At 40.2% G+C, this 27169-nt stretch overlaps 2 protein-coding genes across 2 annotated transcripts; one reads left to right on the plus strand and one right to left on the minus strand.

Moving 5' to 3' along the window:
• Positions 1–112: 112 nt before the first annotated feature.
• On the minus strand, positions 113–23023 carry LOC136438146 (ganglioside-induced differentiation-associated protein 1-like). The gene is made up of 6 exons (XM_066432872.1): positions 22922–23023; positions 17304–17496; positions 13218–13391; positions 11960–12169; positions 3975–4153; positions 113–3497 (listed from the first exon to the last, which is right to left on the minus strand). Exons 1-6 carry the CDS (start codon positions 23009–23011, stop codon positions 3279–3281), a joined length of 1065 nt encoding a protein of 354 aa, XP_066288969.1. The 5' UTR covers positions 23012–23023; the 3' UTR covers positions 113–3278.
• A 427-nt stretch (positions 23024–23450) lies between these two features.
• LOC136438149 (EKC/KEOPS complex subunit Tp53rkb-like) lies at positions 23451–26807 on the plus strand. The gene is made up of 2 exons (XM_066432875.1): positions 23451–24004; positions 25950–26807. The coding sequence occupies exons 1-2, from the start codon at positions 23626–23628 to the stop codon at positions 26438–26440; spliced, it is 870 nt and encodes a 289-aa protein (XP_066288972.1). The 5' UTR covers positions 23451–23625; the 3' UTR covers positions 26441–26807.
• The last annotated feature ends 362 nt before the right edge of the window (positions 26808–27169 follow it).

Here is a 27169-nt window from a genome sequence, read left to right on the forward strand (position 1 = left end):
ATAAATGCAAAACGATACCAATAGTTCAGATGGTGAGAAATAAGGATATTGGAAGGTTTTCTTGACACCAAAGTTACATAAATGTTCTTCAAATAAAGACAATTTGCTGAGCAACCTTTATCAATGCTCTTTAATACCTTGTCTAAAATGTTAACAGAGATTTTAAATTAATCAAGAATTAAGTACAAACCATAAAGTGAAATCTTAAGAAGAAAAAAACACTTTTCCACAAAGATGAGAGAACCTTTTCGACCAAAACGGTAAATTCAGTTGAAACAATGTAGATCTCTTCCAAAGCATCTAAGAGGGAACTGCTACCAACAAATGCTAATCAAATTATTACTTCCATCAAAATTCTCCAATAGCAAAATTGTCTGTAATGTACTGCTTGTATGTTACAGCATAACTAATATAAGTTTTCATAGTTCTAATATAGAGGCGAATGTACCATAACCAGTTCTTCTATGAGATAATTACTTCACCACAAAGAGCATGCAATATACAAAAACATTTATGATTGATCAATTCAAATAAATACCAAACATACAAAATTGCAGGCGGTAGTACAATTAAAAACAGCTACATTTGACCAGATTACCAGCTTTGTTAAAACATCATACATGTAGTTATGTTTATTCAATAACAATTACAATTGCAAATTTTATGATAAAAAATTGCTTGAATTATATGCAATATATCAATAAAAGAAAATTAAAAGTTTTTAATGAAAATGCTTATACTCAATAATCATTTGTTCTGTATGATGACAAATACTTCAATTTTTGTTTCATACTCTTTCAGATCCTACTATTCCTGCATTGGTACTTTTGTGAAATTGTTTCTGTTCACATTTTTTCTCAAAATGTTTACATCTATTTTCTCCTATTGCTGTACAAAATGCCTTGTGTATTGCCAACATAAAGTCCAATTCTGTAAGTCATAAAACATCAATAAAATTAAACATTGATGAGAAAAATCCATTTTTGTAAGTTAGGCATTTCCTGTATCATTGCACGCTAATGGTGTATTATGTTAATGACGACAGAAAAAAATCAAGTGAATGTTCATGTCAAATGTTTCCAAGTACTGTATCCTCAACTATCAATGATTTTGACCTAAAAGCACAAAACTATCAAATCAAAGAGAATACAGTGTATGATACATTTAGTATTTTTTCCACATTTTTTTTCTCTCAAGATTGTGCTAACAATTCATTCCTTTCTGTATCCATTATAGGTTTGCTAGAAAATGAATTTGTCTCTTTAAAGGAACCCAGAGCAGTTTATGAGGCTTAAAAACTGGAAATATTCTAGTTGCTGTAATCTTTATGAAATTGACAGTTACATGTAATGCCACTGTTTACCACATTTGCGCGCAGATTTCTTATCAAAACTGCTCAAAAGCGGCACAAAAATATGGTGATCTTTTAGTTTCACGTGCCTAGTGTAAATAGACCGATACCATAGCCCTGCCCACCTCCGTCAAAACGTAGAAAGGCAAAATTAAAACATACAAATGGAAATATTTGACGGACATGCAGTCACTCTGGCATTGGTATCTTTGCTCCTTTAATGTCTATATGTAATGGTATAGTGTTATTGAAACTTACTATGTGTAGGAATGACTAGAAATTGGAGTTTTTTATTCAAGTTTCAAGCCTCATAAAATGCTCTTGATGCCTTTAGAATAGCCTAGATGCCATCTTGGTTTATAGGTTAACAAAGAGGTAACGTTACACCTATGTACCACAATGGCATCCAGTCTACAAACTTCCAAGCCTCATGGAAATTCCTTTACATGGCTATTGACAGCCAGTTGGAGGACTTTCTTAAGGTATGATGCTCATGTACATGTATCTGTTATCAGCTTCAAGGATGAGGCCACGACGACTTGATTGTATGGATGACATCCTCGGCACACCCTTAAGAATTGATGCAACTATGCATAAAAATCTCCCTAAATGTTGAAATCTTAGTGTTAATCCAAAACTTGCCCAACACAGTCCTGCCTAACAAAGATGGCATACCACTTGATGATGATTCTAAGCATTGTCGCAAATCTTATAGTTGCAGAGAGTTAATCCCTTTTCTTTAGTTTGAAAACTGGTGAAAGTAGATTGCTCAAATGGATGTCATCATTGAAATCAAGTCAGTGCGGCCATACTAGAAAATCTTAAGTCGTCAAAGTTGTTCATGGCTCAAGTTAGAAAACCAGTCGTCATCATGAACAGGGCCTTTATGATTGTGAACTGCGTGCTTTAGCTAATAGCATCTTTTTTACAATCATACTCCACACATGGAGATTGTAGTTCTCTGTCCTTTCACTAAAAGTACTGTCATCACATTCACATATCTGCTTCGAAGTAGAAGATCTAGATTTGCAAAATATTGCAAGGGGTTGCAAGGGAGAATAGCAATATGCACCATCTATGCTTTACTTTTAGTTCATTTGCCGAAGTATTCAATTGAAAAGCAGTCTCTCCTATGTACATAACACTCAAAATATGAGGTACGATGTATTGTAGCAGATTGTGATGAAAAATGTCTGCACGTTCTAGATCTGATGCACAAAAATGTCTCAGTTGGGGAGGAACACACACACAAACACACTGCGGTGACTTTTAAGCAGGGTACAACACGAGAGGTCTTTGCTGAAGAGAGGGTGTATAAAGAGTTACCCTGCTCTAAGTCCAAGCATTATTTCTTTCACAGAGATGTAGGTAATTCAATCTTGACTCACATTGTATTATAAGGGTTCTCAAAGCAGAGCTCTAAATATGGTGGACTCTTTGCTAGTGAGTACAAAGAACCAAATGGTGATTTTGTGGTTTTGTTTTTGCCTTTGACAGAGCCCTGCTATACCACCATATTTGAATCCCTGCTTTTAAAAAAAAGAACAGTTGAAGAAGCACGTTCTTAAAATTTCCACTTGCAACAGTTTTCCGATCTTGTGTTAAGTATATTCTGTCACAAAAGGTGATGTGACCTACACATCCATCCTATCTCCCTAATGTTACATGGATGTACCTATGTCGTAAACAGCACTTCCTCAGAGATGCCTGCTTGTCTGTATTACTATTAAATGGCTTCAGCCTGTCGACTGAGATTTGGCAGTTTTCTGCAACTGTAATAGACATGTATTCAGATATACAACGTTGTCGAACAATACAATTGCTAGAGCTGACATTGGGTTGAAGTCATAACTTAGAAATGACACGCTGTAGGGTGAGGTAAATAGAGAACACGCATCTCTGGAGAGGTGCTGCAGACGACGCGGCCTTAAACATTTGAAGATGACCAAATATTCATAACCAATCTCTGCCCTAGCCACGACCCCCGTGCAAAAACCCACTTCCTCTTGAAATACATGTACATGAGTGAAGCTGAGAGAGCGAGAACCGACGCCCCGGTCATTATGTGTGGACTCCTCCGCTTGACCATACGGAATATCGTGGGCATGACGGCTGACCAGAGGATGTTGTTCACGTTCCCCAGCACCTGTCAATCAAACCAAACCAACCAATCAATTGCATTATTCCTCGACAGACATTGCAGCTCAAGGCTGTTCATGTTCCCCAGCACATGTCAATCAATCAATATTAATCAATCAATCAACCAACTTACCAACCAACCAACCAAATAATCAATTGATCAATCAATGTATCATTCACAACAGACATGCATGTAGCAGCCAAAGATTGTACTGTGTCATCATTTTAAATTGCATTTGAATGTTCTTTATGTCCAAGCTGTATCTAAAATTGCACTTAAAGGCTAATTGATGTTCATTTTACACCCCAAAACAATGTGAATGATATAATTTGATTCTATATCATTTAGAGGGGCGGTAACTAGCAGATGTGTTTTTACAAATGTTTTGATACCCCTACTGATGACCTGTATGAAAAATCCAAATAAAGAAATAAACAAACAAACAAATATAAACAATAAAAAACCCTTGGCAGGGGGTCCCACCTGTTTGAAGGACGGGTGTTCCTGTACCCTGGTGTAGTAGTTCTGGATGTGGGGGCGGATCCCGTTGCCCCAGTAACGGCGGGACAGCCCCAGGAATGTCAGCCGGTGTAGCAGGGTGGACAGCGCGATGTCAGCTGCTGTGAAGGTTTCGCAGCACAGCCACATCTGCTGTCCTGATTCTGTGGGAGACACAAGATACATGTTAGTTAAAAAATATCAAAGTTAAAGTCTTCCCACACCATAAGGCTTGGTGTCTAGGGTGGAGCCCATCTCCGTTTCAGGGAGCCCTGGGCCACACTGAGGTGTAAATACTACAGCGTGGGGCTAGTCTAGACTGGCAGTGGAGTGTGTTTAACTTCCATACTGTTTCAGAGTATGTACAATTTTTATAAAGTTTTTGGTATGACTTGGTGTGCCTCTTATCCAGACGTGTCCTACCCGGGCGCGAACTCGGGCCTTCTGGCTCATCATAATTTGAAACAGATGTGGTAAATGACAGAGACGCAGACCACTACACCACAGGGACATACCCCACGAGATACATACATATAGGTCAGAAGAAATTCTTCTCGAGTCCTTGGAAAGGAAACTTAAAGAAACACAGAGCATGTTATGAGGCTTGAAAGTCGAATTAAAACTCAATTTTTAGTCATTTCTACATCAACATTTAAGGAGCAAAGATTTGATGTCGATGTGTGGTGAGAACTGATAGAAAATCCAAGTGTTCTGTTTCAGTCTATTAGACTTATCCTGACTGTCCATCACAATTAGCAATTTAACCAATGAGAGATTGACAAGTTTCAGTTTGACCAATGAGAGAGTGGATGGATGTCCATCAAATAATTTGCATTTTTTTATTTTGCAACAGTTACTGTATGTTTTGATGGAGGTAGGTGGGGCTATGAGATCGGTCTATTACACTAGGCACGTGAAACTAAAGGGATCACTGTGTAGCTTATTTTTGAATCGCTTTTGATATGACATTACCACACGAATGTGGTTTACAGTGGCATTAAATATCAGTTTCATAATGATTACTGCAACTAGAATATCTTCAGTTTTCAAGCCTCATCAAATGCTCTGGGTGCCTTTAAGGCATTTTTATCCAGTGTTGGTTTGCAGGAAGTCCAGTATTGTAAGACACCTACACAGCCTGGAGATAAGACTTATCTGTAACAAGAGGGAGAGATGCTATATATAGTGTGCACAGATATGATGTTCATGTCTGTTAATTTGATAAATACATGTACAATAAGAATTCCACCCCAAGTACCTTAACCTTGACAGTGGCAGTATAAAGATCATATATGCAGACTAACAATGAGTACCTACATCACCATATCTGCTGACTTTTTGTTAGACAGTTGTCAGGCTGTGGGAGATACATTGTAGTGTGGGAGATTTGGAAGAAGAACTTCAAGAGAATTAGGAAGATGGAAAAAAAATGTCTACTCTTACTACTATAAAAAGGTATTTCTTATACAATCTTAGCTGGGAGGTAGCCTGACTATAAATCATGCTCCTGGCAGCCTGCCCAACTGACTGGCACCTAGAAGACAGGGTTGGATTTAGGCAATTAACCAGACTGCTTGGGGCAAATAAAAGTGCTGATTGGGCAAGTGTATATCCTAGTCCCCACTGTCTCAATCAGGGAAGTGTGGTCAAGGATAGGAGACAAAATATCAATTCGACAAAATAATAATTCAATTATAGTAGCATCCCAAATGTATCATATTATGGATATCTCAAAAAAGCATCAACTCATTTGTGAAGTCTATTTTCATGGCTTTATTTGAGCTTTATTTTTCAAGTCACCAAGAGTTAAATACCTAGAGAGACAATTGACTCGTAACTGAACCAAGCGTAACCCAGCACCAAGAGACCACGTCTAGTGATATAATAGACGTTTAACAAGGACAACAACAACAAGAGCTGTGCTCCACATGTAAGTGAGCTTCATTCACGAATATCATTGCAACTCCTAATCATGAAAATTTGATGAAAATTCACTGCCAGAATAAGAATCTCATTATTTGACATGCATTGGGGACGACAGCTCCCCCTAGAGTTCATTAGCCTGAAAACTACATTGTGTGTAGCGAAGAGACAGAGGCCTTGACACACATGTACAGTCAATGGTGATTTTATGGGTGACTACATAGCTTCATCAATAATGCATGATTGGTGTGTGATTAAGACTTACAGAGGACATTGTTACTCAGGCCTAGGAAATCAAATGCCGTGTTTCTGATTACTGTCCTGAAAAAAATACAACAAAACACACAAAGCTAAGAAAGATTCGTCTTTTGTCGATGAAATTCGCTGAGTGCTTTGTCAATTCGACCGGCCGCAGCGACGACGCCAGTGTGCCGCGGGTCCAGTGAGAGGGGGGCTTTACAGGAAATCTGAAACAAAATCTGCCAGACTCAGACTTTTGTTTCAAAATTCATCACTCAGATGTCAGATCGAAAATTCTATGTCCCTTGCCAAAGGTTGACTCCAAAATCATAAAGGCTAGCTGTAGGGTCGGCCGGTTCTGTTGTTGATTCAGGGTAACCAGGAACATAACATTTTTTTCCGTGGTCTAATCACAATGAACATTTGAAACACTGACTCTGTGGTAAGAAAAGTTAATCAACGTTGACTTGTAGTGTGAACAGGGCACCAGTTAATCAGTCTAAATGTAGATTACAGATTTACATCACTTCCGAAAGACAGGTGCAGTGCCTAACAAGCGCCCTTCCCAGGATTTGAACCAACGAAGGTCTCCCAGTTACCAACCAATTGGAACCAGGAGCTCAACTATGAGCCTGCTAACAGTTGAGCTATAGGAACATCCCTTTGTAATGGCCGTGGCTTCCACATATTTTTATCTGTACCAGGTTGAACGACCTTGTGACAAGCTAATGCTTTTATCCACTTGACCCTGTATGACCCCTATTATCGATGCATGATGCTTCTGGTAGGGGCACAGAAGGAATTTTCATGTCAGTGCTAACAAAATATGCATTACATGATGTCATCAGCATTGGTTACAAAAAGAATAAGCTCAATTCCTAAATACCCACACGTATGCCACAAATTTTAGTTTATTTAATCAAGCCTTAGAGGGTTACACGCCCAACAACAAGCTCCAATACTGTAAATTCATTTAAGTTTGCGGGGAATTAATTTCGTGTTACGGAGAAAATCTTGCGGAAGTTTTTAGTACAAGAAGGAAGGCAGGTAGAAAACAGAACAAGATATTCTGTGGTGGTTTTAAGTTCTTAGAAAAGAGGTAACCGTGAAAAAAGTTTACATATTACACCACCGCAAAAATGTCAACAGTTACAGTAAGTTATTACACTGTCCTATGGCAACTGTCAAGTATGTTTTATATCAAAGCTTTTGAGCCCTCATTCCTAGGCACACTTATCTTGTCACCATTGGAACATGTGACAGTATGTACCCTCAATGTATGTATTTAGTAACTTAGGCTCAAAGACTGTATTTCAGCCATTTGCAGTAACTGTTGATATAATAGTACAAATGTTGTAGAATTTTGTTTACTGCTAATTCAAACTCACCTGATATATAATCATGTAAATTTTTTCTTAGACAGTAACAGGGATAGGGTACAAGAAATGAAGGGCTGTCCCCAGGACCCATCCCTCCGTCCCATGTCCGGAAATTTGTCGGGAGGGACAAAAATTTCACGCTGTCTGTCAAAAAAATCTGAACTTCATGACATAAAAATTTTTCGTAAGCTAAAAATGACAGATTTGAGGTTTTTAACCACAAAAATTAACAACATGGGCTCTCAAACAATGAGTAGGATGGAAAAAGAATTTAAACCTGGAGACATCCATGGTTGTACACATGGGTTGTCTTCTAATCTTGAATGTACCAAGCGTACAGGCTGTCAGAAAGCTAGATAGAGGTAACAGATGCGTAGGTGTGGTACGCAGAGCACATTATGGACCTTTCCCTGTCATTATGTCACCAACAGGGGCGAAAATACATGGTGTTCCATTACTGTTTGACACATTTGGGACACATCACATGCTGTTGGAGACTAACGAAAAATCAAGCTTTAGACTCATAGCATATGGATAAGGTCCAAGCATTTTCTCTTTTTTCAATGTAAAGGTTAAATTTTGTAAATAGATCAATATAGCAATGGAATATTTAAATTCATTCACCTCTTTTTAAGGTTGCCACAGACATATTAGTCATAGCATGTGAACAGGAAGAAGGCCACAGCATTTTGATGTTTTATTACTCATACATTAGGCAGCACCAATTCAATTTTTTTATTCTTGGTTTTCCTGCATCATACTCATCCAATTAAAAAGAAAAAGATAACCTGCACTATTTAGCATATGACTCACCCACTACTACTCATATTTTGGCTGGAAAAAGTCCTTGACTTCCAAGTTGTTACAGTGATACAGTAGGGTCGTGTGGTGTAATGGCAGGGTTTATGGCCAAGAACCCAGCGGTCCTGGGTTTGAATCCCCTGACGCCACCAATGTTGTGTCTTTGGGAAAGGCACCTTACACGACCTTCCTCACTCCCGTACAAAAATAGGTTATTGTTCTCCGCACGTGAGATTGGTAAAATAAGAAAAATAAAAAAACTTCAGCGCAATGTCACGTCGTCCTAATGTCTGTCCCAAAAGCCAAAAAAATAGACTAAATACATTCTGCATGCAGACACGATTAGTCTTATATTACTTCAGTCTAATTATCAGTGCTGTACCAATATGCACTGATGTAATTAAGGTTTGAATGGTGGCAGCAATTATGAATCCTAGCTACAAGGTCTTGTACCTCTAATTGAATTGGTCACAAGTTCTAGTTTTGTGGCATTTCATTTGACTTTAAAGTGATTACAGCAAGATGACCTATTTAAGTCAGCTACAAGTCAGAAACCATGACCATAGCATGTCCAGAATGCGAGATATCAAAACCAAACGTTCTGCTACAGTACTGTAGAAAGTCGCTAGGAGGCCCATTATGGAACTCAACCTGCCTTTTCCCAACCCCTACCAACCAACCAAGCAAATATCATAAAGATCCATCCATAGCTTCCCAAGTCATGCTGTCCACACACAGACAAATGCGCACACAAACGGCAACAAAAACATAACCTGCTTGGCAAAGGGTTTAACGTTAATTTTTGCTCATTTGAAGTTTCCAAATACATGTAATATGATTTATGAGACTTGTTCTATAATATGGTAAGCCATCATAACTGTAGGAAATATTGTCTGAGCAGTGCTTGCCTATAGCAGAATGATGTAAATCAATGCATCTTACCACTTAGGTATGTATGGACATTTGTCTAAATCGAGCAGGGATGAACAAGAAAGGCAAAAACAGACTAAGACCCTGAATCCCTCATTAAACATCAGTAGATTAGGAAGCAAGAACGTCTGCCTTCTGACAGTGACATATACTATAGAAACCACATGCACAGCAACCCTAAGCTTACTTCCAATAATCTTGCTTAGACTGATTCATCAGGATAAGACCTGGCGACAAATTGTTGATAGCAGTACGTTTTCCTGATGTCTCCGGGAGGACTTAGGCTTAGCTTGAGGTCTGTTTGAATTTCTGACATGGTTTATAGGGTGTCTTACATTCCTGCAGTGTCTGTCTCGGTAGACCAATGAAGGAAATGGGGTTCATATATTACCGTGGCAAGGAGGTTATGTTTTTGACTGTGTGTGTGTGTGTGTGTGTGTGTGTGTGTGTGTGTGTGTGTGTGTATGTATGTGTGATGTGTGTGTGTTTGTGTATGTATGTGTGATGTGTGTGTGTTTGTGTATGTATGTGTGCTGTGCAAGCTTTTAGCTAGGATTTACAGACAAGGGGTCCCAAATGGGGTGAAGGGGGGGGGGGGGAATGCTGTGATGTGGGGGTTAGGTGTGTTCTAGTCGTATCGTATTCTTAGCAGACCATTTTAATCACTAAAAAATGCTGGTTCCCTCTCTGTCTCCCAATGGGCTCTATGGATTAACAATTTCCTCAGGCTGGTAGCTTTGCATGTCAATCAGTTTTCATGCTGTCCCAGTGTCTGGTAGGACTAAAAAAAGCATCAGTGACACTGTAACACAGTAACATGTGTCTGTAATTACCAGGGAAACAGGAGGTTCTCTGTGCGTCAAGCTGAAAAAAGGGTGTCCAATTAATTTCCTTGTTATTTTAGTATCATGCGTCCAGAAGACGCATGGACTCATGCCTAGCTAAAAGCCTGGTGCTTTGTGTGTATACATGTATGTGTGTGTGTGTGCGTGTGTAAAATGAATGTAACTGTGTGTTTCCCAGATACCACAAAAGTGTATGCGTCATGTATAGTGGTGCGGATCGGTCCGGCCGGACCGGTTCCGGACTTGTAAAACGTTTCGGTCCGAGTCCAAAAAAACCGAAACGCTGAGAACCGGTTTTTGGACTTGTCAAAATATTTAGCACTTATGTACATATGTACATCCTCTGTTTGATCCTTAACTCTCTAAAACCTTCCATAAATCACGAAGTTTGCGATGGAAAAGACGCAAACATTTGTTGTTGGCTTCTGATATGGCGGCTATGGCCGCTATTGCCGAAATCAGGAAGTCTCACAACTCCTCGCGAGATCTGGGTGACGTCAAGGGAACCTAGCGATGTGATTGGCTTAGCCATGTCATGCGTTGGGGGACTTCCCCAATTGGCCCAGTGGCGGCCATGTTTGACCTGAGATAGAGAGAAGAAGCTTTGTTTTGCGGCCTTTGCCTGCAGCCCGGGAACATTGCGTGTCACAGGGTACAGGTCAGGTAAACACAATGCCGGCAGTATGTGAGAAAAATGATCCGGTGTGCCGGGGGCGTCAAAATATATTGCAAGGCTCTTGAGACGCCACCAGAAACAACCCGACATGTAGGTCACCACGCTGATTAGAGAGCATACTAGTACTTTTGTTCTGAATATACACGTTGTTCTGACTGCAGACATGTTTTTGTGTGAATCTTTCCCTTGTTTAGAGAATTTAGGGGGATTAACAATGGTAACAGCATCAGTCACATAATGTGACGGCAATGTTTGGTGCCGGGAAGACTGCACAAGATAAGAGTACTAGTATTCAGTGAAATGTCATGGCCGCCACTGGGCCAATTGGGGAAGTCCCCCAACGCATGACATTACAAGTCCGGACCTGAACCGAAACCTCTGGACTCGAGTCCGGACCGGAACCGGAACGTGGGTTTCGATCCGCACCACTAGTCATGTATGTTCATGATCATTTGACAGTATGTTGGCTTTCCCCATTAAAAGAAGTGTTGCATTAAAAGACCTGGATGTATATTTAGCCCCAGGAATCATTTCAAATATTCTTAAACAAAAGGGAACTGTTGGGAATTCTAGCCTAAGGTCTGGCAGCTAGTACACCCATCTGAAAAATGACATAAGATACATGTATAATCCTTCAAAAATGCAGGAAGGATGACGGAGATGAACTGATAACTGAGGAGAAATGGCAAAGGATTTCACTGAATACTAGTACTCTTATCTTGTGCAGTCTTCCCATATGAGTTCCAAAAAGGAATTATAAATTACATTCACTCACACTCAAGTGCTATTCAACACTTTGTATGCAAAGCTTTGATAGCAAAACGCCAACCTCACCTTTTTCTACAAACTAGTTAATAATCATATCAATATAAACACTGACAGTCTACTAAAACCAGCTGAGGGGCGCATCCGGGGGAGTCACCATCTCAAATTTCAAACACTCAACGCCAGGACAGACACATACAAATATTCATATTTCCCCCGCACCATTCCCCAGTGGAATGCCCTGCCTGGCACGGTTGTGACGGCTCTGACTTTTGAGTCTTACCGTGCCAGGCTGGAGGCCTGCCCGCCTTAGCCTGGGACCTCCTCCCCCCCCCCTACTTTGCCCCTCCCGGGGTCATCTGGGGACAACAAAGATGATGATGATGATATGCCTTGAAGCTGCCGGCCTACCGTGTGTGTCCTTGAACCTGAGGACCAGTTCCCTCTCCACAAAGTCCAGGGTCTCCTCCAGGTCGTGCAGCAGCCTCTTCATGTAGTTGATGTCGTCATGCTGCTGCAGCTGCTGCTGGAGCTGCTTCTGTTTCTTCATGTACGCCTCGCTCAGGTCCGGGTGTTCGCTCGCTCGCTTTGTCAGCGTCTGTTCTGTCTGCGCGATCATGCCTGGAAAAGGTGAGGTAATGGTTTAGGAACTGGTGCAATGGCCTAGTGGGTAGAGTATTTGCCTTGCATACGGTAGGTCGTGAGTTCGATCCCCGGCCGGGTCATACCAAAGACTTTAAAAATGGTACATACTGCTTTCTCTGCTTAGCACTCAGCATTTAGGAAAGAGTATGGAAGTTAAACACACACCACGACCAGTGGACTAGCACCCTGCTGTAGTGATAGTACAAAGCTCTGTGGCCCAAGGGCTACTGAAACGGAAATGTGTGCCGTCCTATGTATCATCGGTGCAGGAAGGAACTTTGACTTTTTTTTAATGGTTGAGGTCCCATAACCATTTTTTAGGCCATAGGGGCAGTGGGCTGTTATCCAACGTGTCTAGGGCGGCACAGTATTGGAAGGCAGAGCCCATCCCTCTCCTTTTATCGCCTTTTACCATCTCAATCAGTCAGGTACCCATTTTTACACCTGTACAAAGTGAAGAAAGCTGTGCCTTTCCAAAGGCCACAACTTCTATGCAGGAATGGAGTAAAGTATTTTAGCACCAGGGACTGGTGTGATACATGAACATCATATAGCAACAAGGCAACTGTACTATGGCACAAGAACTTATCAGAACAAGTATTAGAGGCAGAAACAGTAGTATTACATACATGATTACCATATGACAACAGTGAGAATGTGGTATGATACAAGAATGTCTTTCAGCACCAAGGAGAGAAACACTAGTGTAATACATGAATATCATACAGCAACAAGGAAAATATAGTATAGCACAAGAACTTCAGCACCCGGGACAGGAACAATGGTATGGTACATGATTGTTGCACAGTAACAGGGAAACTATGGTAAGACACAAGATTGTCTTTCAGCACCAAGGAGAGAAACATTGGTGTGATACACGAAAATCATGCAGCAACAGAGAAACTGTGGTATCTTCAGTACATTTCAACATTAAGGATACTGACAGCTCTCATTTAGCCTTCAGATAAATGTGAATGAGATATTTGGGGAACTCTGCATTTTTGAGCAGTATTTTAAACTTTACCTTTTAGTTTTGCGGTAGCATAGCTGGGGATCATGCTGTCTGCTGTCAGCTGTGGGTGGAGGATACAGCCGTGGGTGTACGCCGCCACAGGGAGGTTATCCAGGATCTCACGGAAATATCGGACGCGCCTTCCCGCCGTGGTGTCCTCGGGAGGAACGAGCCTCGGTACAGAGTCTGCACGGGACAAGACAGAGATGCTCAGTTACCTTAAAATGGGGGAGACTCTTGACAGCTTTCTTTATTAGCAGATTTGATGCCTTGAGTTGATTCTGTTACCCGACTGACCCTAGCAAAGAGTGATGAAAATTCAAACAGTATCTGAGAAGTCCTGCATATTTTCCTGCAGACCTCCTGTATTTCACACTCAAGACCTGTTAACAAATTAAGAGAATCCCTACCGTCTGACCCTAATTGTTTTAATACCGTAACAGGAAACACAACATTTTTTTCAACATCTTGGCTTGATATGTGTCATAATCATCCACACAGGAAACATATTTAAGTTTTAATGGGAAGTAGTCATATACAAGATACTGAACACTTTTTCCTGGTTACATGGATAGTTATTGCAAAAACGTACATATGCTTTTATTTTCCATGTCCTCGATCTATTTAAACATTGAGATAAATATGATGTTGAAACTGGTAAGGATAGCACCACTGAGTCTTTTTGCTCCCCCTTCACTGTGTTTTCATGGCATAGCCTTTGAACTACAAAGTACATTCAAAACAAAAACCACTGCAGGAAAAGGAAGTTATGGCAGATACAGATAAGGCAACAACAACAACAACAGAAATGAAAGGAAAGCAGAGCCAACTTACTTCAACAAGGATCTCTCAACCTGGGGCACAAAACTGTACAAAGATGAAACTTGCTGGAAAAGTGAAATAAACATCAATGCTATTCAGAGCCATGCTTTAAAAACTTAAAATGATAAAACGTAAAAACACAGTTAAGATATAATACATGTATAGAAAACAAGAACAGCAAAAGAAAATACCACTGTGACATAGCAAGTGAAATAGAATGAACAAAAAATGTGCTCATACAGCTTAAGCCTACTTGAAGCTGTGCACAGCTGTGACATGTACATGTATAAGAAACCACTCTAGTCATATGCTTAAACTTTTAAAGCCCCTGTCCTTCTCAAGCCCAAGGTTGGGAGTTAGTTGTGACCAAGGTCATGTGCGGTTGGGAGTTGGTTGAAGAGGTTGCTTATAACAGTCTTTTCTTTGCATCAGCCGACAATGAACGTTGACAAATCAAATGTATTAAGGTCATATTCTTCTTAGATGCGATCAGAGAGGGAAACTAGAGCTAGAATACGATGGATTCCAGGCTACTCCCAACCTAGTGCCGACCTTGTACCGGTGCCGTAGGAGGCGTAGCCATTCTCGGTGAACTGTTGGAAACCAGGGGTACCTCTCTGTATTTTTGCAATTAGGCTACGACGCCTATCTGTCACTGGGTCTCAGGTTGATTTTAACTGTGAGTTTAAAAAAATCCTGGGGCCCGGCCATGCCCACTGCTGGCAACCCCAGAGTGTCTCACGAGGCCACGTAAAGGCCGGGCCCAGAAGTAAAACAAGAGCTTTTCAAAAAAGCTGGCGTTTCGGCTACGTTTATGAGTGTGAATTGTCTTTTCCCTTTACTTGAAGTAAAATCTGCCAGAGAAAGTCACTCAAGGGCTGTTCAGTCTATAAGAAAAATTGTCATTTTGGGAAATGAGTACTGTTTTAATAGAGAAAGGCAGATTGGGGAAAGCAATTTTGAAGTTACGTCACTTAACTTAAGTGCTTTTGAAAAAGCTGGTCTTGGCCTACAACTTGTACTTATTTGTAAAATGTATAATAGGCTCATTATAAAAGCTATCAATGTAATTATGTACATGGCACGCAATAAAACATAAAATTTGAAAAAGCACCATTGAATCATCAGCACTATGGTAATTAAGTGAAATAGAAGTTCATAACAGCTAAGGTTCTATCTAAAATGACTACCAAATGTCAAACAAATCAACAGCTACCTCATCCGTATTATTCTGGTTTCCGCATTTACAACATTTCTTCCTTATTTTCCTGGGTAATTTTGCTAAAATTCATGAAAATTCCCATAGTTTTGTGCCGAGCGGCGCCACTTTCCACGTCCGTGTTGTCTGAATGAAGTCGATACTGAACAATGGAGCATTTGCTACTGTAACAAAGGATCGCTGTTTTGCAAACAACATCAAGAGCCTCTGTTTACATCGGGGATAGAAGTTTAGTGGCGAGTGTTTTGCAAGAATCATCTTACCGCGCATAGGAGCCGCTGCACGGTATTTTCCATTACAATGAACAGAAAAATTCGAATGCCGGGTTTGGAATCTATGAAGTCCTGTTCATAAGACAAAGGCCTTGTATATATTAAATGAATATTTAAAAATAACAAATATAAAATATTTCTTTATTTATTAATGAAAAAAATGAAAAAATGATATTCATAAATATGATATTGATAGATTAATATAATATCAATATATATTTTTGATATTCAATATCTAAAAAGAAAAAAAAATCCATGCACGGACACGAACCCGGATCTTCTAGGTCCGAAGTGCTTCGCGTTGCCAGATGGGCTAAGCTGCGGTACGTAACCCGTCTCTCTGTACGTAATGCTATAACCTCACTATATGGTATCATTTATGTCGATTTTTGGTCGTTTTCTTGACGAAATCATTTTTTTTCTTCTGCAATCTTGTGGAATAGATGTAATATGGTCATTTTTCAGGATATCAAAGTCCGAAACCACAATGCAATGATATTTCCGAACAGTTGTAGCAGTTACATGCGGTAGCCCTCCTGTGTGTCATGCAAATCTAGCCTGCCTGCCTTTTCGTGCTCCCTTGCCATATAAGGCAACGGCTATACAAGGATTTGGGAACGTATTGCCATATAAGGTCTTCTGGTGTGCGACACAGTGTTGAACCAAACAGCATGCATCGAGCCTTGATCGAAGCATCCTGCATGCGCTATGCATGCATTGAAGGTAAAAGCCAGGACATTGCGTTCCGGCGCGAAGGCGCCGAAACGCAAAAGATAGCCTGTAAACTAGCCTGCAGGGCCCCTTTTTGGCGACGCCTCAGGTGAGGCAAATTTTTACTATATTGTGTGCAGATTGCAAGAATTCTAGGAATTGTACAGGAATGTGAAAATCCATGGGACGATAACTCAAGAATGCCTGGATGTATTGTTTTCATATTTTGTACGTGGGTAGGTCTGGGAGACCTTGAAATGATTGGATTTTGGGCCCCCTAGCGACTTTCTATGGTAATGCAGCGGAACTCTCACTTTTCAAATCTCGTCTTTTGAACATGCTATAGTCATGATTTTTAAGTGGTGGATAGCTCTTTGTTAGGAAAATATGTCCTGTAGATTTGGACCCTCTAGCGGCCTTTTTTGGAACTGCAGGAGCTGATTTTGACTCAAACTTTGAAAGAGAATAACGCAAGAAGGGATGACAGATCATAATTTTTGTTGTGTAGATAGCTTAAGTGATGATTTACATAATCATTTGCCAATTATGCAAATCAATATCTGATTTGCATAATTAATGAGGACAGTTAATAAATCAGCTGCATTTTATCATTATATAGGACTCTCAAACACATGACATATGTAACTGAGAAAGAGATAAATATCGATAGATATCAATTATGCAAATTAATGCTTATTTTGCATAATTTATGACAAAATGCTATAAATCCATAGTGGTAAATGATGGGGATTTCATTTTTGCACCATTTGGAAGTTAAGTGAATGTAGCCACTATTAGACACAAATCTTGCATAGAGGGCCTCATTTACGTTATCTATGAGGAAATGCTACGATATATTTTTTTGTGAAAACAAGATTTTCATACATTGGACAACTTGTGTCATTTTGGTAGAGAAGGTGATCGACTGATATGATTTATGCGAGGCCCTTATTTGCATGTGGGCTAAAAACGAAAACGTTAACAGAGACCACCGTCGCCATGGCAACATCTTTTTATGTTGCCAATCTTGTTCCAATTGTGACCATAGCATAAGACAACCGCTGTAATTTTTACCATCAGTAAAAGTTTCCTCTATGTAGTCGATGATGCTGTTGGCGTCGGCCAGGATTTGCTCGCCGTGTACCAGGACGGGAACCTCGCCCGACGGGTTGATACGCATGAACCACGGTTCCGTGTTCTCGTTGAGCGGCAGGCTGACGTCATGCTCATCGTACTTCAGACGCTTCTCTATAAGGGCCAGTCGTGCCTGGGGGAGGAATGGTAGAACATTTGAACATCTCTTAACATGTGAAAATATGCTGAAAGTTTGGAATATCTATTAAATCTAGTAGGTTTATTGAGTAGAAAATACAACAAAACTGTTTAGATTGTAAAATTCAGCACAATTCAGTGTTTACCGCAAGGCCATTTTGAAAACGGCCTTGCGGTAAACACTGAATTGTGCCGAATTTTACAATCTTTACCTCATACAATAAAAACTTATACGCTACTTAAAGGAAAGCTACACAAAAAATTGAAAATCCTTCTATGCTATGCTTAATATATTCCAAAGTCAAATTCTTACTTCAGGTTGTTTCACATAAGTCCGTCATAGTTCTGGGGTTTTTACACAGTTTGCAACTTATGCCGTGCTGACACCTTCTCGCCTGATAATTGAATTATATGACGTCGGTGTTTCAAAATTTAGAACACTGACGTCATATAATACAATCATCAGGTGAAAAATTTGAAACACTGACGTCATATAATTCAATTATCAGGTGAGAAGGCGTCAGCACGGCATAAGTTGCAAACTGTGGAAAATCCCAGAACTATGACGGACTTATGTGAAACAACTTGAAGTAAGAATTTGACTTTGGAAAATATTAAGCATAGCATAGAAGGATTTTCAATTTTTTGTGTAGCTTTCCTTTAAAATATATACAAGTCACAATCCTCATTATCGACATGTTCAAAAGTTGCTATGATGTGAGAGTTACTGACAATCACATTGAAAGCAGGGTCTCTGTTCAAACTGTCAAAACGAAGGCTATATTGTCCAACGCTAAATAATAACGGCTTAGTTCTGTAGTCCGACGATTAGGAGTCTAGTCCGTGCTGGTATTGCACTTGTGGTGTAGCCATTAGTTCCCCTGTTCTGGGAGTAGTGGAATTCCTCAGCTGTCTGCCATGCTGTTCTCCTTGAGTCGGGGGCAGCCAGGGAGAGAAACGTGATGATTGTCTCACTTTTCCTGCTAAATCTCATTCCTTCAACTCTAGATCTGATAATTCTACCAGAATCATACCCTAACTTAAAACTGGCATATAAAACGAATGGTGAGATCACCTAATGCACTGTCAGTAATCTGTGAGGTTAATGCACACTTCAGATATCCCGGTGTTCAAGATATTCTTAAGAAGACTAGAAAAACACTGTTTCCCAATGTGGCAGTCTTTAGGTACCTGGAAGAACTATGAGAGTTGACGTTGTATTGAAAGTTATATCTATTTGACAGATGTAACTACAGAATTATTAATATAGACCAAACCATCCAATTCACTGTATCAATACACTCATCAAGTTTCCCATTTTACACTATTGTAATGTAAAGCATCAAGTTTTGTACGACAAAAATGCTTCTGCCCTGTCTTTGTTTCAATCAAAAGTGACCGCTATGGATTTGTCTCACCTATGTTTGATCTAAGCAATTGGCTATTGGAAGGTAAGGTTCAAGTTGAAATATAAAGCATATATGGTTTTCAGCATTTTGTCATCATTTTCTGTTACACTCAAATATACCAGAATCTGCTGTAGTTCAATACTGCAGATTTCAAATCTATATTCATATGCAGTCAGATTCAAAGACTAAAGGAATTTGCACAGCTGGAGAGATTTTGACAATGATATAATGTATTTTACCCTTCAATTTTTATTAGGTTAGATCAGGCTTTACTTATGGTTTGAATTTCTTACCATATAGCATTAGAAAGTCTAGTAATTATTATGTAGCAATAAAAAACATCTCAAATGCAATAAAATGGTGCATTCACATGGCACCATCACCAAATATAGAGGAACAAAATTGAATCTTTACTCTTTAATATCTCATCTTTTGAATCTTTCTTTATAAAATATCACCAAATATAGTGTCAGTTCCTTGCCAGAATATCCAATATGTGATGTCTACAATGGAAAAAATGACAAGGTCAAAGGTGTATCACAGAAAACAAAATTGGAGAATAGACTCCTGTTAAATTCCTCAATAGACCCCTTTCCAAATACCGCGGCCATTTTGAATCCAGGGCGCGCGCACGTGATTCGAGCGCGGGAAAAGTCAACACCCGGTAAGACCAAGCCAGCGGTAAGGCGCTCCCAGTAGAAACCAGCGTTGAGTCATCTTCGGCGGCGAGATGTTCTCCTTCTCGGTGAAATCCATCGATATATTTGCATGGCACAAGTAGATGATATTGTTGTGGACACTTGGACTAGATATCGGCCAGTAAAATTGTGAATTTCTGCTACTTTTCCACAGTTTCTGCCGGGATGTTGAACGCGCGCTACAGTGATAAAATGCTGATATGTTTACACCGCGTGCTTGTAATTTCCCTAATAATGTTAGCTAAAGTCGAGAAAAATCCCACAAAACATACACTTTTCGGATCATTTTAGCTTCGTTTAGGTATGAATATAACTCTTGAGCCTTTTGGCTGTCGTGACAATGCCAACATCATCTTGAAATTACGTTAGTTTGAGGGAGGGTTTTGTTTTCTGTGCAGCGTTACATCGACTTTGCTCAGCAATATTTGACATTTCCGCTGAATGCAATCCCACAAAAAAAACAAGACGTGAAAATATAGACTTGAGTTAAATGTCCTTTTGGGTACAAATTTGGCAGCATTCCGGCGGCTTTTTGACGATCTTTTCGGATGCCAAGTATTTAGGCTTGAGGACTCCAAGTACGCGAGTGAAGTTGTGTTTTCCATTCTATCTGACGTTTCTTTAAATCATTTTGCGCGGCAATATTTCAGATATCTGTTGGCCGGATGGAACCCAAAAAACGTTAAATAATATTGACTTGAGGACTGAAGGACCTCAGGCCGATATTTTTCCTTTTGTTGTGGGGTTTCATCCTGTGGAAATCGATAATATTTCCGCAAAAAGTGATGTAATAAAACGCTCCAAAGAAAACACGCCCCCTGCTTCACTCACAAGTCGAGAAAAACCCCGTAAAGCATACACTTTTCGGGCTGGGATCCTTATAGCTACTTAGATAGAAATATACAGAATTTTACCGGTTGTGACTTCCCCTGGGAAAACGCGCGTTGAGAGGGGGTCGTGTTTCTGTCTAGCCTTTCTTTTCTGTCTAGCTTTTCCTTTCTCTCTTGTTACATCGCTCCGCAAGCGATATTTGACATTTCCGCTGAATGCAATCCCACAAAAAAAGACCTGAAAATGTAGGCTTGAGCTAAAGGTAATTTTTTGGGGGAATTTAGCAGAATTTCGGCGGCTTCTTTTGACGAGTTTTCTGAAATATCAAAACCTAAAGTACGTGAGTGAAGATGGAGTGTTTTCACTTTGCGCCGTAATATCTTAATTTCCGTCGGATGATATTACAGAAGCGTGAAAATATAGGCTTGAGGGCTTTGCGAGTATAAAAATTTGACGGAACTTCGGTGGCTCCTTTGACTTTGACGATATTTCAGTGCCAAGATTAGCTTGATGAAGTTCGTGAGTGAAGCAGGGGGCGTGTTTTCTTTGTAGCGTTTCATTACATTACTTTTTGCGGAAATATTTTAGATTTCTACAGGATGAAACCCCACAACAAAAGGAAAAATATCGGCCTGAGGTCCTTCAGTCCTCAAGTCAATATTATTTAACGTTTTTTGGGTTCCATCCGGCCAACAGATATCTGAAATATTGCCGCGCAAAATGATTTAAAGAAACGTCAGATAGAATGGAAAACACACCTTCACTCACGTACTTAGAGTCCTCAAGCCTAAATACTTGGCATCCGAAAAGATCGTCAAAAAGCCGCCGGAATGCTGCCATATTTAAGGACATTGAACTCAAGCCTAGGCCTATATTTTCACTTTTTTTTGTGTGTGGGATTGCATTCAGCGGAAATGTCAAATATTGCTGAGCGAAGTCGATGTAACGCTGCACAGAAAAAACGACCCTCCCTCAAACTAACGTAATTTCAAGATTATGTTGGCATTGTCACAACAGCCAAAAGGCTCAAGAGTTATATTCATACCTAAACGAAGCTAAAATGATCCGAAAAGTGTATGTTTTGTGGGATTTTTCTCGACTTTAGCTAACATTATTAGGGAAATTACAAGCACGCGGTGTAAACATATCAGCATTTTATCACTGTAGCGCGCGTTCAACATCCCGGCAGAAACTGTGGAAAAGTAGCAGAAATTCACAATTTTACTGGCCGATATCTAGTCCAAGTGTCCACAACAATATCATCTACTTGTGCCATGCAAATATATCGATGGATTTCACCGAGGAGGAGAATATCTCGCCGCCGAAGATGACTCAACGCTGGTTTCTATTGGGAACGCCTTACCGCTGGCTTGGTCTTACCGGGTGTTGACTTTTCCCGCGCTCGAATCACGTGCGCGCGCCCTGGATTCAAAATGGCCGCGGTATTTGGAAAGGGGTCTATTACAGCTAACTATTTTCTACCCCCTGGCTTTACATAGATCAATATATTGAATATCAACAATTGCTTTTCAATGGTAACATAGTATATTTAAAGCTTTTTAAAGCACAACATTGGAATGAATTTTGTTTCTGTTAATGTTTTAGAGTATCAAATGATTTCCCATTATATAGGTAATGTTTTCATTGCAATAGTGCCACCAAAGGTTATGCATTTCTGTACTGTCTTTGTCTAAGAATGAATACCCACTGCTACGACACCGAATCAATGAAACAAGCAGAAAATTACATATTCATTACTTTTCATGCCAAGTTAATGATCCATATATCCTAGTGGTAAATTGAAAAAAAAATGCAAATACCACACTGTCTACTGAATTTGCCCTTTTCTGTCTATAGTAATAAATAGGTCAAGGAAAAATAACACACTGCAAAAATGGTTATTAGCAGTGCATATAGCATTCATAGCCAAGTCTTGGCTGTATACATGTATGTTGTAGGTGCTTAATTGTAACGAGTTCTCCAATACCATTATCTTATTATCAATGGACCATAATAGCACTTCACTGAGAACACCTAACCTGTATAAACTGGGCTTTCTAAGAATAGGAGACATGAGATAAAAACAGTTACAGTCAAAAAGAATTGCGTGAGATTCACTAAGCAAACATAATACCCTGTAAAATATCGCTGGGTATATTATTACACTTGTCATAATAGTACAGTACTGTTATGCTTTTGTATATCATAAATGTACTAATTGACACTTAATTTCTAGCGGGAATGAAGTGTAAGAATTAAAGATCAAAAGAATGCGTCGTTGTGAACATAAGAAGATTTACGGTAAGTTTTTGCTTGAATTAATTCTAGCAAAGGTGTTATGCTAATAATACCGGACGGTGTCACTTTCACTAGTCGCCCCGCCCACCACTGCTTCAATGTTGAATTACAGCGTGATAGTCATACATATCTTGGAATTAGCATACAGGTAGGGTGCGTATATGTGTACGCTATGTCTACACACCTTCTGGGAGTAAAATGATGTAACGAAATGGTACAAAACCAGCTTGGTTTCCCGCGGCCCGTCGTCACTTTCACCTTCTGCGGTCGCCATTGTTATCTTCCTATTGCCTGGAACGCATAGAAACGTAAATACTCGTTAAAGGTGCATAACAAGATCCACAAAAGAGAATTATAGTACTTTTATCTTTAAACATTAGATAATATGTGTATGATATATGAAAATATGACATTTGTCATTTTTAAGCAAGCATTTTTCCTTATAATGAATTTCATTAGAAATGCCGGTTTAGGTTTGCATGCGGTTTCTTGTTCACCCTGACCCAGTAGTCTTTGCGCGAAAAGTGAACTGTTCTATTTCAAATTAGGGTCCTTTTTCATAATTTTTTACTAAACGAAACATAAAACCTATTTTGTATCATGATTTAATACAAGATAGAGATAAAGTTAATACTCTTTGATTTTTTTATCTATTTTACTGTATCTAAACCACTGTTTTTATTCATTAACTATATTTCATATTTTGTATTTTCTAGTGTATTAACCCACGGGCAAAGGTCACCATCGTGTTGCAAGGGGAGGGCACATTTTTACCACATTTTGTCTCATCTGCTTTGTCGTCAAAACACTTCTTACAACTTCCAGAAGCGAGGAAGTCTACTTCTCTGTTAAAGACAGTGTCCTTTGTGTCTGTTTTGAGCTATTTTGATGGCAGACAAAATGGAGGATAGCCCTTCCCTTGCCGTGCAACAATCAAGAGAAAGAGGTTCGGGTGATTCTTCAGTCAGTTCCAGTAATATGGCTGAAATTCCGACCGTGGTACAGATCATCGAAAGGCAGGCGGCTTCGGGTGAGTCGTCAGCCGCCGGAGGAGGGACTGGGCCCCCAGGGTCGCTCCACCACCCCGGGTTCGTTCTCTTCAAACAGGGCGCCGAAGCCCGGCTGTACCGTGGTACGTTTCTCGGCAGACCTACTGTACTGAAGGAGAGGTTCAGTAAGAAGTACAGGCATCCCAGACTGGACGAGAAGCTGACCACGAAGAGGACCCAGGGAGAAGCCAGGACCGTGGCTCGGGCAAGGAAAGCAGGTACACCGCCTGTTATTTGTGTTAAGAAACATTTAGTACTGTCACAATGTAGTCGACAAATTTGTGCATTGAATCAAAGTACAACTACTCTGAACGTTGAATCTGTAACGTTATTAACGAGTTAACCTGGGTCCAGTGCAAACCAATTATAACACAATAATCTCTTTGCTCAGAGAATCTTGCAAGTGTCAAAACCACCCCATATCTTGGAGTCCACCTATCTCACGACATGAGATGGGACACCCAGATTAGACATGCCACTGGCAAAGCCAACAGAATACTAGCGGTCATTCGACGCAACCTGTGGTGCTGCCCTCCACGAGTGAGGTCTACTTGTTACGAATCGCTAGTACGGCCACACCTGGAATACAGCGCGACTATCTGGGACCCCCATTCTTCTGGCGGGTCACAAGCGCTAGAAAAGGTGCAGCGCAGAGCGGCGCGAGTGACCGTTGGTAATGGCCCTTGCTGGCAGACAGAAGGCGAGAAGCACGTCTAACTACACTTTATAAGATTTCCCAGGGTCTCATCAATATCCCACCTGAACAGTATCTTGTACCAGTTGCCCACAGACACACCAGAGCTAGCCTTAACGGTGCACGCACCAGTTCTTCCGCGACAGTGGTCCATGGTAGTCCACGACAAAAAAGGGACGAAAGGGTTCCGAGGGTCTGGGTTTGAGTTCAGATTTCTCAAAATGTGCTTCGAACTGACATTAAATACTAACATGGCTGAAAAGTGTATGAATCAGTGTGTTTTGGGTGGAAATTGCGTTTCAGTCCGAGCCTTACTTCCAGATATCGATACGCGTTGAAGGTAAACTGCCCCTTTGACCCAGATTGACCTTTGATGCGTTCTTTTGGCCGTGTTGCATTACTAGAACCTCGCGCTACGGGTTATTGTGAAAATCAGAGTGGTAGGATTTTCTTTATAATGTGCTTGATTATACCTTGGAGTTTTCTCTTTCTGACACTAACAGTCATTTTCGTGTCAAAAAATTTTGTGATGTGTTTAGTTCCACAGGAAAATGCCAAATTTTGCGCCTCATTTTTGACGGAAAAATTCTTTTTCCCTCTTATATTTACTAAAATTACAAAGGTTGAAGAAACCGAAACTCGGGTTTTCTTGTAGCTAGAGGGATATCCTTTATTCCCATTCACAGTTGTTTTGGCTCGGAAATATTTCCTGGAAGAGATCTAGACGGTCGCTAGACTTGGGGGTGTGCAAACTCGAATTGAGACCCAAAAAATAAACTAGGGGGTGCCCCATAACCTTAAATGCAAACTCACTTCAGCATGTACAGATTGTTTTAGACTATCCTTTTTTCCACGCACGGTTAAGGAGTGGAATACCCTGCCGGGGCATATCGCACAAGCGCTGACAGCTTGCCGCCCTGTCGTATCCCGCCAGGCCTGACCCCCCCTCAGTGATACCCCTTCAGGGGTTGTTAGAGGGTATTCGAAATGAAGATGAATGAAGTTATAGATGCTTTATTGACATCAGAATTTGAATCCACAGGCGGCCATTTGATTACAGTTTAACAGACGTACACGGTAAATCCGACATGACGTCAAATGAAAAGACTATATTAATCATATCATAAGTGAGACATTATTATATCAGCAATATTTGTAACTAAGAAACTAGTTCTTGAAATTGAAACTCATACTAGTTAGCTAGTAAATCTCCAATGCAGTGCTCAGCTAATTCAATATATCTGTATGCCAACTTTTAAACTTTTAAAATAGTGTGAAAGAGATAGCTATAGCATACAAACCCATAAAACTAAAGACGAGATACTTTACCAAGCCAGCAGCTTTTCAAAAGGTATTAGTTGCTGCGACTGTTGCAGAGCTATATTTTACTTGCAGTCTTATACATTAGCCCATGTCTACATGTAGTCCGAAATTATAACGGTAAAGAGAATGTTTTAAATGTCTTGCAGGTATCCCCACCCCCTGTATCTACTTTGTCAACTACCAGTCCAACTGTATCTACATGGAGGACTTGCGGTGTGCGACCACCTCGCGGGATTATATCGTGGCCGTGCAGTCCGTTGGGGCAGGCGACAGCTTCCGAGCCCTGCAGCCAATCATGGACAAGATCGGAAAAATCCTGGCAACCATGCACGACGGAGACATCATCCACGGAGACCTGACGACGTCTAACATAATGCTGAAACAGGACGCGTCCGCGACGGACCCAGAGGTGGTTCTGATCGACTTCGGTCTGAGTTCGGTATCGCAGCTCGCCGAAGACAAGGGGGTGGATCTGTACGTCTTGGAGAAAGCGTTCCTCAGCACACATCCAAACACAGAGACGTTGTTCCGTGTCATTCTTAAGAGTTATACTAAACACTCGAGAAAGTCCAAGGATGTTATCAAGAAGTTAGATGAAGTGAGGCTGAGAGGACGGAAGCGTACAATGGTTGGATGATGCTATGTAACAATGTGACTACAGGATTAAGTTTGTGGAGTTATTGAGCATTTTGTTAAAATTACTCTTGGCACGTTTTTCTTCCTCTGAAAAGTTCATCATTTTTTGTATTGAATAAATATGAGACAGATCATGTGACCTTGGAAGACCAAATTATACAAATACAAATATCATTATCCAAATATATTATATTTAATGATAATATTTGTACATATATATTGTACATATTAATAACTATGAAAGCTCTACTGCCTACAAACCAACAGCCTTGAAAACGTAACCTTGGACTTGGTAAATGTACCGGTAGTTCAGGAAATGTACATGTAGATGTTACCTTACAATAAAGATCTCCCCATGAATGATCAAACTGGAGTGTTGACCATTTATTGTACCGGTATTTTTAATGATACATTTTGTATATGAGTTTTCTCAAATTCTTTAACCTCGGTGCCAAACTTCTATCGCATTCTTCATCAACAGAACAAAGGAAAACTTGTCTCAACATTTTCCTGTCACTGTTGGACCCCATCCATCCATCTCTTAACTTCATGCAAAGTCCCCAATACAAATGCCCAAAAGGTGCTAATGTGAAATTCTGCCCAAATGAAGTGTTCTTTGTTGGCAAAATAGTACAATATTCCGAGTGCCACACCCATCCTACGAGCCCAAGACCAGGATGGAGAGAGGGATAAGGTATGCGGAAAATAGAAAAAAAACATCATACGCCTG

Source organism: Branchiostoma lanceolatum, chromosome 7 (genome assembly GCF_035083965.1).
Source record: "Branchiostoma lanceolatum isolate klBraLanc5 chromosome 7, klBraLanc5.hap2, whole genome shotgun sequence".
NCBI classification, from domain to species: Eukaryota; Metazoa; Chordata; class Leptocardii; order Amphioxiformes; family Branchiostomatidae; genus Branchiostoma; species Branchiostoma lanceolatum.

What these genes read in the sequence shown, in the direction of transcription:
- LOC136438146 (XM_066432872.1), bottom strand. Translation starts at nt 23,011, where the DNA reads ATGGCGACCGCAGAAGGTGAAAGTGACGACGGGCCGCGGGAAACCAAG. An exon ending in TGCTACCGCAAAACTAAAAG is followed by an intron (nt 12,170 to 13,217) that starts GTAAAGTTTAAA and finishes CACCTTTTCCAG; the next exon opens with GCATGATCGCGCAGACAGAA. An exon ending in CAGGTTCAAGGACACACACG is followed by an intron (nt 4,154 to 11,959) that starts GTAGGCCGGCAG and finishes TGTCTCCCACAG; the next exon opens with AATCAGGACAGCAGATGTGG.
- LOC136438149 (XM_066432875.1), top strand. Translation starts at nt 23,626, where the DNA reads ATGGCAGACAAAATGGAGGATAGCCCTTCCCTTGCCGTGCAACAATCA. An exon ending in GGCTCGGGCAAGGAAAGCAG is followed by an intron (nt 24,005 to 25,949) that starts GTACACCGCCTG and finishes AATGTCTTGCAG; the next exon opens with GTATCCCCACCCCCTGTATC.